Here is a 16531-nt window from a genome sequence, read left to right as displayed (position 1 = left end):
TTTTAATTATCTCCACCTTCTTCAAATAGCCTTTTCACTTGTCTTCCAGTATACCATAACTATACTTACTGGTCTTTCTCAGTGTCCTTTGTTCTTCTTTTCAGCGTTTTTTAACTTTGGAATGCCTTAGCACCTAATTCTTGGGTCTCTTCTTTGTTTCTTTTTCAATTAGATAATGATTACATTCAGGCTCATAGATTTATTTTGATCACTAAATCAGTGTTAATCCAGAAGAAACATAATGCAAACAATGTGTGTGATTTTTAATTTTTTAGTACACATTAACAAACGAAAAATATATAGGTAGAATTAGTTTTAGTGTTTCATTTAACCAAGTATATGAAATTATTATTGTTTTAACGTGTATTTAGGTAAAATATGTTAATGAGATTTTGTTCTTTTCATATTAAGTCTTCAAAATCTAGTATATGTTTTATACTTATAGCACATTTCAATTTAGATTTGCCCATTTCAAGTACTCATTAACCATATAAGGCTACTGGTCAGTACAGCTCTAGATGATCTCACTGATCTCCAGACCTCTATCTCTATTTGAATGTCTAATAAATATCTCAGAATTAGCATGTGTAAAACTCTTGGGAGGTATTCTTGATTCTGTTTTCTCACATTCCTATCCATTCCAGTAAGACAAATCTTCTCAGTCTTAACTAATAGATCCAGGATCTAATCAACCTTCTCTGCTGCAGTCAGTGTGCTCCCAGACATCATCATCTCTTGCCTAGATTATTAGAAAAGCCTCCTGACTTGCTAGGTGTCTGCATGGCTCCTTCCTTCTGTTTCTTTAGTTGTTTTTTTTTTGCAAGTCTCACCTTATCAGAAAAATGTTCCTTGGCTACCGTACTTCAAGTCATACCCCTCCCCCATTCACTTGAAATGTATACCCAGGTAAATCAGTATTCCCTCATTCCTTGCATTTTCATCATCTAACCTACTGTGTGTTTTACTTACTACTTTATTTCTTGTGTCCTGCCTGAAGAATGAGTGCCATAGGGCAGCCTTTATTTCACTATTTACTAGTTCAGCCTGGTACATGGTAGGCATTCAGAGATGCTGAGAGAAATTGTTGTTCCTGCTGTGATGATGTTCTTTCCTTTTTTTTCTTCTTGGGAGTGGGGGTGGGGGTGGGTACTGGGGATTGAACTCAGGGGCTCTCAACCACTGAGCCACATCCCCAACCCTATTTTGTATTTTATTTAGAGATGGGGTCTCACTGAGTTACTTAGCACCTCACCCTTGCTGAGGCTGGCTTTCAACTCAAAATCCTCCTGTCTCAGCCTGTCTGGCCTCTGGGATTACCAGTGTGCACCACCATGCCCTGCTGTTATTTCTTCTATTAGGTTTGAAGTTTGCCTGTCACCATTTCTCTGTGGTCCAAGATGGTTTGGAAAAAAATTGATACAGGCTATATCTTCAGCCTTTGAAAATTTTCCTGTGGTTGGGTCTCTGTTCACCTATGAGTCTTTTTAAAATCTTTTCTTAGTAATGTGTCTGTTTTTATTGTTGTAAAATGATCCATCAAAGGTGTATACAGCAATCTCAATTTTTTTAAAAAAGTACCTCTTTATCTCTTGTTAAGGTACTCCTTTTCTTAAAATTTAAATTTTCTTGGTTTAAATTTTTTTTGTTTTTAAAGAAATAAATGGATTGTCACTGTGTTTGCCAGGGTGGACCCAACTTCCTGGGCTCAAGTGATCCTCCTGCCTCAGATTCCCTAATTACTGGGAGTACAGGTGTGTGCCACCATTCCTGGCAAGGTGCTCCTTTTTTAGTTGATAATTTTTGTTTCAGTTCTTAGATTTCTGATATTTATCTATTTTTGTTCATCTTTTCAGAGAATAGGGCTTGATTTATTTTGACTATTGTTTAATTGATTGCTTCTGTTTTTCTCCTAAATAATTTTATTATCAACTTTTTTGGTTTATCTTTAGTTCTTTTCTGAATTCTTTTTTAAAATACATTTTTTAGTTGTAGATGAACACAATACCTTATTTATTTATTTATTTATTTATTTTAATGTGGTGCTGAAGATCAAACCCAGTGCCTCACATGTGCTAGGTTTGTACCCTACCACTGAGCCACAACCCCAGCCCCTCTTTTCTTAATTCATTTATTTCCAGTTTTATTTAATGATAAATATCTAAAGCTGTGACTTTTTTTGCTTATAACCTTGATTATGTCCTCTGGGTTTTGGTGTCTATACTCTTATTGTCAGTTTTCTTCAACTATAAAAGTCTATACTGCTTATTAACTGCCATAGTCAGGTTCATAGTTAGACAGCTGTCTATGGAATGAGATCTTCTGCTTTATATTCTTATTGCAGAACACAGAGAGTGAACTTAGATGATTTTTTTCAGGATCATTGATTGAAATAGTTCATAAAAATAGTTCCTGATTAGAACAAAATCAGTTCTTCCTGCCAGATCTATTGGATTCTGTTGAAAAACTTCACAGGGTATGGACAGTGAAGGTAAGTGGGAGCCAGAGCTCAAAATGATTTTGTGGTTTGGCTAGCCATTTATTCTGCTGGTCTCCTCGGGGATCATTTGTGTGCATTTGGGTATCTTGGTTTTTCTACTAGAGACCAGTTTGTGCTTCCTCATTTGTAGCTGACTTCATAGAGTCATTGTCATTAACTTTTTTTAAAAACAACTTTATTGAGGTATATCTCACTCATTTCAGTGATTTTTAGTATCTTTAACAGAGTAGTATAATCATAACATAAATCAGTTTTAGAATATTTTCATTGCTTCAGTAAGATCATTTATGCCTTTTTATAGTTAGTCCCCACCTCACCTCCAACTCAAGGAAGCCACTAATCTTTGTCTCTCTAAATTTGCTTTTTCTGGACATTTATTTAAATGAAATCATATAATATGTGGTCTCTTGTGCCCTGCTTCTCTCATTTAGCTTAATTTTTTAGATTAATACATGAAGTAGCGTGTATTGGTAGTTTGATCATTTTTATTGACGGAAGATGTTATGTTGTGTGAAGGTACCACTGTTTTAGTTAGCTTTTCTGCTGCTGTGACCAAAAGACCTGACAAGAACAATTTTGGAGAAGGAAAGTTTATCTGGTAGCTCACAGTTTTAGATGTCTCAGTCCATGTATGTCCGACTCCATTTCTTGGGTCCTGAGGTGAGGCAGAACATCATAGCAGAAGTATGTGGCAGAAGAAAGTAGCTGGGGACAAGGGACCAGGAAGCAGAGAGAACCTCGCTTACCAGGGACAAAATATAAACCCCCAAAGCATGTTCCCATCAACCCAGTTCCTCTAGCCACACCCTACCTGCCTGTAGTTAACACCCAGTTTATCCCTGTCCCGGGATTAATGACACTGATTAGGTTAAAACTAATAACCCAATCATTTCACCTCTAAGCTTTCTTGCATTGTACATGTGAGTTTGGGGGGGGGGGGTTACCTAATATCTAAACCATGTCATTAACTTTTTACAATTTATTTTGGAAGCATTTTTAATCTAGGTTCAACATAAATTATGGTTATTATAGTCTTTAAGACTTTTTGATTAGGATTTTTGGATAACTTTATTTTTTATGTTTCTTGGAAATTTTATGAGACTGTCTTGTCTATTTTTTATGTGGCTATTAATTCACATTTAAAAGAAGTTAGTCAATCTGTTTCATTGTTAACCCTCTGAATTAGAATCTTTGATTATATCTGCTACTTTGTTAAATTTTTCCTGTATATCTAATAGTTTTTTAAATTATAATGAGTATTATAATAATTTAATATTTATACTTCTTCTAGAATATACATCATTGAATGATGCAGGCCACTGCACTGATGGAGACAGCTTCTGGCAAAGTCTACCATACTAGTGGAGGAAGCCTTCAAAAAGGTGAGGGTCTAAGCCAGTTGTCTTTTGGGTGGGAAGGGTGTTAAGTGTGATTGTACCAGATAGCCCCCTCCAGTGTGGCTGCTTTCTAAGCCTTCCTCCAATAAGCTGTCTCTAACTTGGAAAATTCTCTCATGCGATTTTTGGTGGGTATGGGTAGTCTAGGCAGCACCTTTTATGGAAGGGTTTATGGAAGAGAAAGTGACTGGGAAGAGGTTTTTGTCCATCCAGACTTTCAAAATTGCAAGTGGTTGAGAGTAATATAAAGAAAGTGGGTAAGTTGACTTCTGCTCCCCAAAAAGTTGTGTATGTTTTGTCTTCCCACCAAACCTGCAATTTCTTTTTCTGATATAATGGTAGAAAAGAAAATAAGAAATAGAAAGAGCATAAAAAATGAAATAACCAAATTTTATGTGATTGTGAATATATATAACATAAATCAAGAAGTGATACTCTAAATTAAAACAAAAATCTCATCCTACGTTGTTTATAATACACACTTAGAAAAGAAAGATTTAAAACACAAAAGAACAAGAAACAAATAAGGAATCATTTTAAAGTGATAGTTACATTATAAAATGAAAGTATTTGTCAAGAATACTAGTGGAACAAACCATACCCTTTATATTTATATGTTAAATGCTGGAAACTTAGGGAAAGGCTGCTAGTCATTAGATGTGATAACAGTTCTCTTTCTTTCCTTATAAATACAATAGGATATTTCATGCAGTTTAAAATATTCTTCAAAAATATGAACATAAAAATTTTTAATCTGAGAAGAGAATGTAAAAGAAATATTATAAATAAAGCAAGAAACTTAACCTACTAGATTCTAGAATAATTAAAATCGTATGATACTGTTGTAAAATAAAAGTTAAGAAAATCCAATCTAACAGATATAAAAATATATCTATGATACTCTTAATAGACAGTTAGAACAGTTTGTAACTGTTGTACCAAAAAAATAGCAGTAAATCTTAGAGTAATATTGAAGCACATTGTGGATTGATTGGTGATCATGAAATCAGTTTATCTGATTGTGATTAGCCTTTCAATGAAAGGAAATAGAAAATACCAGAATGCATTAAACACAGAGTAATTATTTTTTTGTAAAATTGTTGTTGTGTGACTCGAGCGCGCACGCGCGTGTGTGTATGTGTTAGGTCATGATATAAAATGTGCTTCCAGTTGTCTTAGTGAAAAAGAAAGAAATAGAAAATCACTAATCTTTCTCTTCATCTTGCCACCACTTCTAATCAGCTACCAAGTCAAATTGCTTGTGAGACTTTTACACCAGTGACTTTTACACCTTGGTCTACCTGCCTTTCCTCTTCTCCCTTAAGCTTCATTCCGACTGTTGCTGCAGATGTCTTCAACTCTGTTCTGGTCACATAACTACCCTTTTAAGATACTTTCAGTGGTCTTCCTTTGCCTTAGAACGAAAGCCAAAAATTCATTTAGCACAGCATAAAAGGATTCTCAGTTCACAGTTCCTATAACTCTCATGGAGTTCCTTTATCCAGGCCAGTTGGCTTACAATTTCTTGAAAATTCAGTGTTGTTTTACACAGCAAACTGTACTCACTGTTGGATATGCCTAAAATTATTTTGTCTATATCATTTTAAAACTTTTTGTTTGTTTGGTTTTGGTACAAGGGATTGAACCAAGCCACATCCCTGGCCTTTTTATTTTTTATTTTGAGACAGGGTTTCATTAAGTTATTTAAGGCCTTGCCAAATTGCTGAGGCTGGTATTGAACTTGGGATCTTCTTTTCTCAACTTCCTGAGTCACTGGGATTACAGCCATGTCCCACCACAGCCTACACAAAACAATTTTATAATGTAAAGATTCCTCCTAAGTCTAATCCTTTCTTCTCAAATGTACCTGCTCTGTTAACTCTTATCAGTACTTTTAACTTTTGTATTTTTATATGCTTATCTGTGACCCTTATGAAAGCCATTAATATGGGGGCAGCACCTCTATCTGCTTTTCCTTTTATAAGGTGCTGGGAGCCATAGCCTAGTCGGAATGAAGCATGGCATTTTTGCCAGAATGGAGTGGTTGAGAGGTGACGCCAGTAAGCCATTAAGATGATGATGGTTATGTTAAGCTGTGTATTCAATTATATATTAGACCCCTGCTGTCCACCTCAAGTGCCAGCTACTTTGGAGTTCTCACTCTACTTTGGAGTTCTCGTGGGGGTTCCTGGGGAGTTTGCGTTGGTTGGGGAAGTGCCGGAGGAGGGATTTTCCGGTTGGTGTGTGGTGTGTCCTGGGAGAAGGCCTCGTGCATGGCATTCCCGGGAGATTGGAAATAAAGTTTGTTCCTGCTTGAGTGGCTCATGATTTGTGCCCAACCAGACTGCGGCTTTTGGTAGCCCGTGCGGGGAACGCCTGAAGCTCAGAGGTAAGTGAAATTGCTCGCCCCTGAGGGAAGGCAAGAGAATGGGTGACCATTTCAAAAAAAAATGTGTTCTTGTTTTGATTTGTTTTGTTTTTGTTTCAAGCTGCCTATCCCTAGAACTTTCTCAGGCAAACTGGGAAAAATGGTTGGCTCAAGGGTTGAAGTTGTTCGCCCTGAGGAAGAGATAGAGATAGACCACGAATATACATTTCAAAAAAATAGGAAAATTGATATGATTTTTTTGTTCCGTTTTTGTTTCATTTTGCTTCGGTTTTTTTTTTTAATATTTATTTTCTTAGTTATTGGCGGACACAACATCTTTGTTTTGTATGTGGTGCTGAGGATCGAACCCGGGTCGCACGCATGCCAGACGAGCGCGCTACCGCTTGAGCCACATCCCCAGCCCTTGCTTCGGTTTTGTTTTGAGTTATCTGTTTGAGTTGTGTTATCCTTGTAGCAGAAATATGGGGTCAGAAATTAGCAAAAAACAAACCAAAAGAATGTTAAGTAAATTGTTAGAGGAAGGAGGCACCCCAGTAAAACCAAAAACAGTCAGGGCATACGTTGATACAATACAAATGTAGCCCATGGCTTTTTAAGGAGGAGTTGTTGAATATATCACAATGGGACCATCATGGTGAAGATTTAAGGGACAGGGAAAAGAAAAACCCAGGAACTCTACCAGTTGGCACATTGCCATTGTGGGTGGTGATACGATTTTGTATGCCTAGTCCAAAGCTTTCAGTTCAGATTATGGTAGAAGACATATTAGATCAGGAAAAAGAGAAGGCCTCTCAAGATAGTCAGAAAGGGGAAGAAAGTTTAGAGCAGAAAAAGCCATCAGGGCAAACCTAAACATCAGGGGGAACTGTGACCACGCATAGAGCAGGCCCAGCGGCCTGCTGAGGGGCAGAGCCGCCCCCCCCCCACCCCCCGTGCCTGCCAGGTAGGTGGAACGGTGACCACCGACAGAAAAGGCCCAGTGGCCCGCAGCGGGACAGAGCTTCCAATCACTCCTGCAAGGTAGGCGGGCCTGCGACCCACCGGCAGAAGAGGAGCAGCGGCCTGCTGAGAGGCTGAGCCGCCCCCTCCCCCTGCGCCGGCAAAGTAGAGGGAACTGTGACCACGCACAGAGCAGGCCCAGCGGCCTGCTGAGGGGCAGAGCGGCCCCCCCACCCCCCGCGCCTGCCTGGTAGGTGGAACGGTGACCACGGACAGAAAAGGCCCAGTGGCCCGCGGCGGGACAGAGCTTCCAATCACTCCTGCAAGGTAGGCGGGCCTGCGACCCACCGGCAGAAGAGGAGCAGCGGCCTGCTGAGAGGCAGAGCCGCCCCCTCCCCCTGCACCGGCAAGGTAGAGGGAACTGTGACCACGCACAGAGCAGGCCCAGCGGCCTGCTGAGGGGCAGAGCCGCCCCCCAACCCCGCGCCTGCCAGGTAGGTGGAACTGTGACCACGGACAGAAAAGGCCCAGTGACCCGCGGCAGGACAGAGCTTCCAATCACTCCTGCAAGGTAGGCGGGCCTGCGACCCACCGGCAGAAGAGGAGCAGCGGCCTGCTGAGAGGCAGAGCCGCCCCTCCCCCTGCGCCGGCAAGGTAGAGGGAACTGTGACCACGCACAGAGCAGGCCCAGCGGCCTGCTGAGGGGCAGAGCCGCCCCCCACCCCCCGCGCCTGCCAGGTAGGGGAACTGTGACCACGGACAGAAAAGGCCCAGTGGCCTGCGGCGGGACAGAGCTTCCAATCACTCCTGCAAGGTAGGCGGGCCTGCGACCCACCGGCAGAAGAGGAGCAGCGACCTGCTAAGAGGCAGAGCCGCCCCCTCCCCCCCGCGCCTGCAAGGTGGTCGGAACTGTGACCACCATCAGAACAGGCCAGACCTGCAACCGAGAGACAGAACAGGCCCAGTGGCCTGAGGAAGGGTAGAGCCGCCCCCCCCCGCGCCTGCAAGGTAGGCGGACCTGTGACCCACTGGCAGTACAGCCCCAGAGGCCTGCAGAGGGGCAGTGCCGCTGCCTGCGCCTGCAAAGTAGACAGAACTGTGACCACTGACAGAACAAGCCTAGCGGCCCGCAGAGGGACAGAGCCGCCGCCCGCGCCTGCGAGGGAGACTTTGCAACTATACAAGACCAATATAAATATATAGGGGGAAAATTCAATAGCACAACAGTTTCGCCAAGTAGAAAGGAACGCGAACAGTATGAAGAGACAAGGAAAGAAAGGACCACAAGCATTGCAGGTCAACTCAACGTTAGAAGAGGTAATAGCTGCAGCAGATGGAATGTCAGATAAAGAATTCAGGATATACATGCTTCAGATGATCTGGAGTCTCAAGGAAGACATCAGACAGCAAAATCAGACAATGAAAGATCACTTCAACAATGAATTACATAAACAAATCCAAGAAGCAAAAGATCAACTATACAGGGAAATAGAGGTTATAAAAACCAAACAAACAGAAATCCTAGAAATGCAGGAAGCAATAAGCCAACTTAAAAACTCAATTGAGAATACTACCAGCAGAGTAGAACACTTAGAAGACAGAACATCAGACAATGAAGATAAAGTATTTCAACTTGAAAAGAACATAGACAGCTCAGCAAGACTGTTAAGAAACCATGAGCAGAACATCCAAGAAATATGGGATAACATCAAGAGACCAAATTTAAGAGTCATTGGGATACAGGAAGGGACAGAGTTTCAAACCAAAGGAATGAGCAATCTATTCAATGAAATAATACGAGAAAACTTCCCAGACTTGAAGAATGAGACAGAACCCCAAATCCTAGAAGCCTACAGGACGCCGAATGTGCAAAATCATAAGAGACCCACACCTAGACACATTATAATGAAGATGCCCAACATACAGAATAAGGAGAGAATTTTAAAAGCTACAAGAGAAAGGAAGCAGATCACATTTAGGGGTAAGCCAATCAGGATAACAGCTGATCTTTCAACACAGACTCTGAAAGCTAGAAGATCCTGGAATAACATATTTCAAACACTGAAAGAAAATGGGTTCCAACCAAGAATTTTGTTTCCAGCGAAATTAAGCTTCAGGATGGAAGATGAAATTACAACCTTCCACGATAAACAAAAGTTAAAAGAATTTGCAGCTAGAAAACCATCTCTTCAAAACATCCTTGGCAAAACATTACAGGAAGAGGAAATGGAAAATAACAATGAAAACCAACAGTGGGAGGTAGGACACTAAAGGGGGGAAAATAATCAAAGAGGAAAACAAACCATGTTTAGTAACAGAAATAAACAAATATGGCTGGAAGAACAACCCATATCTCAATAATAACCCTAAATGTTAATGGCTTAAACTCACCAATCAAGAGACACAGGCTAGTAGAATGGATCACAAAACAAGACCCAACAATATGCTGCCTACAGGAGACGCATTTGATAGGAAAAGACATACATAGGCTGAAGGTGAAAGGTTGGGAAAAATCATATCACTCATATGGACTTCGGAAACAAGCAGGATTATCCATACTCATATCAAATAAAATAGATTTCAAGCCAAAGTTAATCAAAAGGGATAAAGAGGGACACTACATACTGCTCAAGGGAACCATACACCAACAAGACATAACAATCATAAATATATATGCCCCAAACAATGGTGCAGCTATGTTCATCAAACAAACTCTTCTCAAGTTCAAGAGTCTAATAGACCACCATACAATAATCATGGGAGACTTCAACACACCTCTATCACCACTGGACAGATCTTCCAAACAAAAGTTGAATAAGGAAACTATAGAACTCAATAACACAATTAATAACCTAGACTTAATTGACATATATAGAATATACCACCCAACATCAAGCAGTTACACTTTTTTCTCAGCAGCACATGGATCCTTCTCAAAAATAGATCATATATTATGTCACAGGGAAACTCTTAGACAATATAAAGGAGTAGAGATAATACCATGCATCCTATCTGATCATAATGGAATGCAACTGAAAATCAACGATAAAAGAAGGAAGGGAAAAGAATACATCACTTGGAGAATGAACAATAGGTTACTGAATGATCAATGGGTTATAGAAGACATCAAGGAAGAAATTAAAAAATTCTTAGAGATTAATGAAAACACAGACACAACATATCGGAATCTATGGGACACATTGAAAGCAGTTCTAAGAGGAAAATTCATTGCTTGGAGTTCATTGCTTAAAAAAAGAAAAAACCAACAAATAAATGATCTCATACTTCATCTCAAAATCCTAGAAAAAGAAGAGCAAAACAACAGCAAAAGAAGTAGAAGGCAAGAAATAATTAAAATCAGAGCTGAAATTAATGAAATCAAAACAAAAGAAACAATTGAAAAAATTGACAAAACTAAAAGTTGGTTCTTTGAAAAAATAAACAAAATCGACAGACCCTTAGCCATGCTAGCGAAGAGAAGAAGAGAGAGAACTCAAATTACTAACATATGGGATGAAAGAGGCAATATCACAACAGACACTTCAGAAATACAGAAGATAATCAAAAATTATTTTGAATCCTTATACTCCAATAAATTAGAAGATAGTGAAGGCATAGATAAATTTCTTAAGTCATATGATCTGCCCAGATTGAGTCAGGAGGATATAGACAACCTAAACAGACCAATATCAATTGAGGAAATAGAAGAAACCATCAAAAGACTACCAACTAAGAAAAGCCCAGGACCGGATGGGTATACAGCAGAGTTTTACAAAACCTTTAAAGAGGAACTAATACCAATACTTTTCAAGCTACTTCGGGAAATAGAAAAAGAGGGAGAACTTCCAAATTCATTTTACGAGGCCAACATCACCCTGATACCTAAACCAGACAAAGACACTTCAAAGAAAGAAAACTACAGACCAATATCTCTAATGAACCTAGATGCAAAAATCCTCAATAAAATTCTGGCCACTCGGATACAAAAACTTATCAAAAAAATTGTGCACCATGATCAAGTAGGATTCATCCCTGGGATGCAAGGATGGTTCAATATACGGAAATCAATAAATGTTATTCACCACATCAATAGACTTAAAATAAGAATCATATGATCATCTCGATAGATGCGGAAAAAGCATTCGACAAAGTACAGCATCCCTTTATGTTCAAAACTCTAGAAAAACTAGGGATAACGGGAACATACCTCAATATTGTAAAAGCAATCTATGCTAAGCCTCAGGCTAGCATCATTCTGAATGGAGAAAAATTGAAGGCATTCCCTCTAAAATCTGGAACAAGACAGGGATGCCCTCTCTCACCACTTCTGTTCAACATAGTTCTCGAAACACTGGCCAGAGCAATTAGACAGACGAAAGAAATTAAAGGCATAAAAATAGGAAAAGAAGAACTTAAATTATCACTATTTGCAGATGACATGATTCTATACCTACCAGACCCAAAAGGGTCTACAATGAAACTATTAGAGCTAATAAATGAATTCAGCAAAGTGGCAGGATATAAAATCAACACGCATAAATCAAAGGCATTCCTGTATATCAGCGACAAATCCTCTGAAATGGAAATGAGGACAACCACTCCATTCACAATATCTTCAAAAAAAATAAAATACTTGGGAATCAACCTAACAAAAGAGTGAAAGACTTATACAATGAAAACTACAGAACCCTAAAGAGAGAAATAAAAGAAGATCTTAGAAGATGGAAAAATATACCCTGTTCATGGATAGGCAGAACTAACATCATCAAAATGGCGATATTACCAAAAGTTCTCTATAGGTTTAATGCAATGCCAATCAAAATCCCAACGGCATTTCTTGTAGAAATAGAGAAAGCAATCATGAAATTCATATGGAAAAACAAAAGACCCAGAATAGCAAAAACAATGCTAAGCAGGAAGTGTGAATCAGGCTGTATTGCGATACCAGACTTCAAACTATACTACAGAGCAATAGTAACAAAAACAGCATGGTACTGGTACCAAAACAGGCGGGTGGACCAATGGTACAGAATAGAGGACACAGAAACCAATCCACAAAACTACAACTATCTTATATTTGATAAAGGGGCTAAAAGCATGCAATGGAGGAAGGATAGCATCTTCAACAAATGGTGCTGGGAAAACTGGAAATCCATATGCAACAAAATGAAACTGAATCCCTTTCTCTCGCCATGCACAAAAGTGAATTCAAAATGGATCAAGGAGCTTGATATCAAATCAGAGACGCGCCGTCTGATAGAAGAAAAAGTTGGCTACGATCTACATACTGTGGGGTCGGGCTCCAGATTCCTCAATAGGACACCCATAGCACAAAAGTTAATAACTAGAATCAACAAATGGGACTTACTCAAACTAAAAAGTTTTTTCTCAGCAAAAGAAACAATAAGAGAGGTAAATAGGGAGCCTACACCCTGGGAACAAATCTTTACTCCTCACACTTAAGATAGAGCCCTAATATCCAGAGTATACAAAGAACTCAAAAAATTAGACAATAAGAGAACAAACAACCCAATCAACAAATGGGCCAAGGACCTGAACAGACACTTCTCAGAGGAGGACATACAGTCAATCAACAAGTACATGAAAAAATGCTCAACATCTCTAGCAGTCAGAGCAATGCAAATCAAAACCACCCTAAGATACCATCTCACTCCAGTAAGATTGGCAGCCATTAGGAAGTCAAACAACAACAAGTGCTGGCGAGGATGTGGGGAAAAGGGTACACTTGTACATTGCTGGTGGGACTGCAGATTGGTGCAGCCAATTTGGAAAGCAGTATGGAGATTTCTTGGAAAGCTGGGAATGGAGCCACCATTTGACCCAGCTATTCCCCTTCTTGGTCTATTCCCTAAAGACCTAAAAAGAGCATGCTACAGGGACACTGCTACATCGATGTTCATAGCAGCACAGTTCACAATAGCAAGACTGTGGAACCAACCTAGATGCCCTTCAATAGACGAATGGATAAAAAAAATGTGGCATTTATACACAATGGAGTATTACTCTGCATTAAAAAATGACAAAATCATAGAATTTACAGGGGAATGGATGGCATTAGAGCAGATTATGCTAAGTGAAGCTAGCCAATCCCTAAAAAACAAATGCCAATGTCTTCTTTGATATAAGGAAAGTAACTAAGAACAGAGTAGGGACGAAGAGCAGGAGAAGAAGATTAACATTTAACAGGGATGAGAGGTGGGAGGTAAAGGGAGAGAGAAGGGAAATTGCACGGTAATGGAAGGAGACCCTCAGGGTTATACAGTGGAGGGGGTAGAGAGAGAGGAGGGGAGGGGAGGGGAGAGGTGGGGAGGGGGGAGGGTGGATGATGGGAAAGGCAGTGGAGCACAACAGACACTAGTATGGCAATTTGTAAATCAATGGATGTGTAACTGATGTGAATCTGCAATCTGTGTATGGGGTGAAGGTGGGAGTTCATAACCCACTTGAATCAAAGTGTGGAATATGATATGTCAAGAAATTTGTAATGTTTTGAACAACCCACAATAAAAAATTAAAAAAAAAAAAGAACTATGTAATGTTTTGAACAGCCAACAATAAAAAATTTAAAAAAAAAAAAAAAAAGAAAAAGCCATCAGGGGAAAAGTTACAACAGGAGGCTGCTACTAAAACCTTTCTATCACCAGAGGGTGTAAGTGTCCAACCAACAGTTCCGCCTATGGGGCCCTCAACCCCCGTAGTTGATAGATGGGATCCTGAGACAGGACCTCAAAGATTAGCATGCCCTGTATTTGAACGGGCAGGAGGGCAGCGAATTCACCATGTTTTAGATTTCAAAACAGTGAAGCAGCTAAAAGAGGCTGTAACAACCTATGGTCCTCAAGCACCCTTCACTATAAGCTTGGTCGAATCCATTACCAACTTGAACATGACGCCAGCAGATTGGACTAGTATGTGTAAGGCTGTGCTAAATGGAGGACAATACCTGTTATGGAAGGTTGCCAATGAGGAATTTTGCATGGAGATGGCTAGGCGAAATGTAGCAGCTGGTTATCCTCAGAGAAATCTAGATATGTGTTAGGAAAAGGACCTTATGAGGGTCCGCTGCAAAAAATTGCATATGATCCTGCTATATACTCACAAATTGCTGCAGAAGCAGTTAGGGCATGGAAGACTTTACAAGGACATGAAGATTTACAAGGTCAATTATTTAAAGTAATACAAGGAGCTAATGAAACTTACGCTGAATTTGTAGATAGGCTTATTCAAACAGCTACCAGAGTTTTGGGGGGATACAGAGGAAGCAATGCCATTAATTAAACAGCTAGCCTTTGAGCAAGCAAACAGATGTTGCAAGGAGGCCATTAGACCATGGAAACATGGAGATTTAAACACATATATTAAATTATGTAGAGACATTAATGAACAAGGGCAAGTCTTGGCAGCTGCAGTACAACAGGCTTTAGATGCCAGGCCGAAAACATGCTACAATTGTGAACAAACAGGATATTTTAAAAGGAGTTGCCCCTTAGGAGGAGGGTTTAACAAAGCTAGGCCTCAAAGGAGTAGAATACCGGGTATTTGCCCACGATGCCGTAGAGGTAGACATTGGGCTAATGAATGCCATTCTCAAACCACCATAGAGGGTACTCCATTATCAAAAAACGGACAAGGACCAGGTGTTTACCCATGATATCATGGAGAAAAGTATCGGGCTCTATTGCCAAAAAACGGACAGGGGGGCCCAATGCTCCAGGGCCCACAACCACAAATATACGGAGCAATGGAGGAACCCAGCAACACCATCAGGGTAGTGCCCAGGACACATTATCCATTAGATCCCTCATCAGACAAACCAGAGGGAGCGCAAGGTTGGACATCTGTGCCTCTGCCAGAGCAGTACTAACTCCAGAGATGGGAGTTCAAATCATTCCCACAGGAGTAAAAGGATCTCTTCCCCAAGGAACAGTAGGCTTATTGTTGGGACACAGTTCTTCTACACTAAAAGTACTTATGATAAGTCCTGGGGTAATTGATCCTGATTATGAAGGTGAAATAAAAATTATCACTAGTTCTCCAAGAGATATATCAGTAATTTCACCAGGAGATAGAATAGCACAGTTATTAATAATACCCAGCCTGCATGATAAATTTTCCAGTCATACTGTAGAAAGAGGTTCCAGGGGATTAGGCTCCACAGGTGTAGATTGGGCTATGCTGTCTTTAAATTTAGATTCTAACCCAATGCTAAAATTAAATATTCAAGGACATGAATTTAATGGGCTACTGGACACAGGTGCAGACCTTAGCATCATCTCTCGTCAAGAATGTGCGAAACATTGGCCATAACAACAGGCCACTCAAATGCTTCGAGGCCTAGGAGTGGCGACTAATCCCCATAGAAGTGCAATGGTATTAGATTGGAAGGATCCTGAAGGATGTGAAGGAACTATACAGCCATATGTATTGGATGATCTTCCTATAAATTTATGGGGATGAGATGTCCTAGATCAATTAGGTTTGACATTAACAAATAACATCAATCCAAATGCACCCACTATTAGGGCTAGACAAGGTTTTAGGAAAGAACAAAGATTAGGAGAACAAGAACAAGGTATAGCAGCACCAATTCAAATAGATCAAGGAATAAATAGACAGGGATTTGGGTTTTCAGAAGGGGTCACTGAGACAATAAAAAATAACTTGGAAATCAGAAAGACCAGTATGGGTTCCTCAGTGGCCCCTGACTAAAGAAAAGATACAAGTAGCCCATGACCTGGTCAAACAACAATTAGCGGAGGGACATATACAACCTTCCATATCTCCCCATAATACTCCCATTTTTGTCATCAAAAAGAAATCTGGTAAATGGAGATTATTGCAAGATTTAAGAGCCATTAATAATGAGATGGTTATTATGGAACCTGCTCAATCGGGGATTCCCCAATTGTCTGCTTTGCCAAAAACCGGGTATGTTTTAGCTATAGATATTAAAGATTGTTTTTTTTTTTCAATTCCAATTCATCCTGAGGATAGTCCACGTTTTGCATTTACTATCCCTGCACTGAATCATGAAGCTCCTGATCAGAGCTATGAATGGAAAGTACTCCCTCAAGGGATGGCTAACATCCCAACTATGTGTCAAATTTATGTTAACAAAGCAATCCAGCCACTTAGAAATCAAAATCCTGAAATACAAATATTTCACTATATGGATGATGTATTATTAGCACATAAAGATAAAAACACATTGCTAGAATGTTATGCCACACTTACAAATTTATTAAAAAATTATAATCTAGAGATAGCAATAGATAAAGTACAATTAAA

The 16531-nt window shown here is 39.8% G+C and overlaps 1 protein-coding gene across 3 annotated transcripts in view; it reads left to right on the top strand.

Annotated features, from left to right (window-relative positions):
• Nucleotides 1-16531, top strand: part of Rbm44 (RNA binding motif protein 44) — a 43906-nt gene that overhangs the window by 1792 nt on the left and 25583 nt on the right. For all 3 annotated transcript variants that reach the window (XM_058583310.1, XM_058583312.1, XM_046456946.2), the window contains exon 2: nt 3789-3879. In XM_058583310.1, the coding sequence (XP_058439293.1) occupies nt 3804-3879 (76 nt within the window). In that variant the 5' untranslated portion in view covers nt 3789-3803. The remainder of the gene's footprint in view (nt 1-3788; nt 3880-16531) is intronic.

The sequence above is a fragment of the Marmota monax genome, unplaced genomic scaffold, assembly GCF_021218885.2.
Source record: "Marmota monax isolate L192 unplaced genomic scaffold, Marmota_monax_Labrador192_F-V1.1 WCK01_AAM20220418_F8-fsc00230, whole genome shotgun sequence".
In the NCBI taxonomy this organism is placed as follows: domain Eukaryota; kingdom Metazoa; phylum Chordata; class Mammalia; order Rodentia; family Sciuridae; genus Marmota; species Marmota monax.
This window is presented reverse-complemented; position numbering and strand designations above follow the sequence as displayed.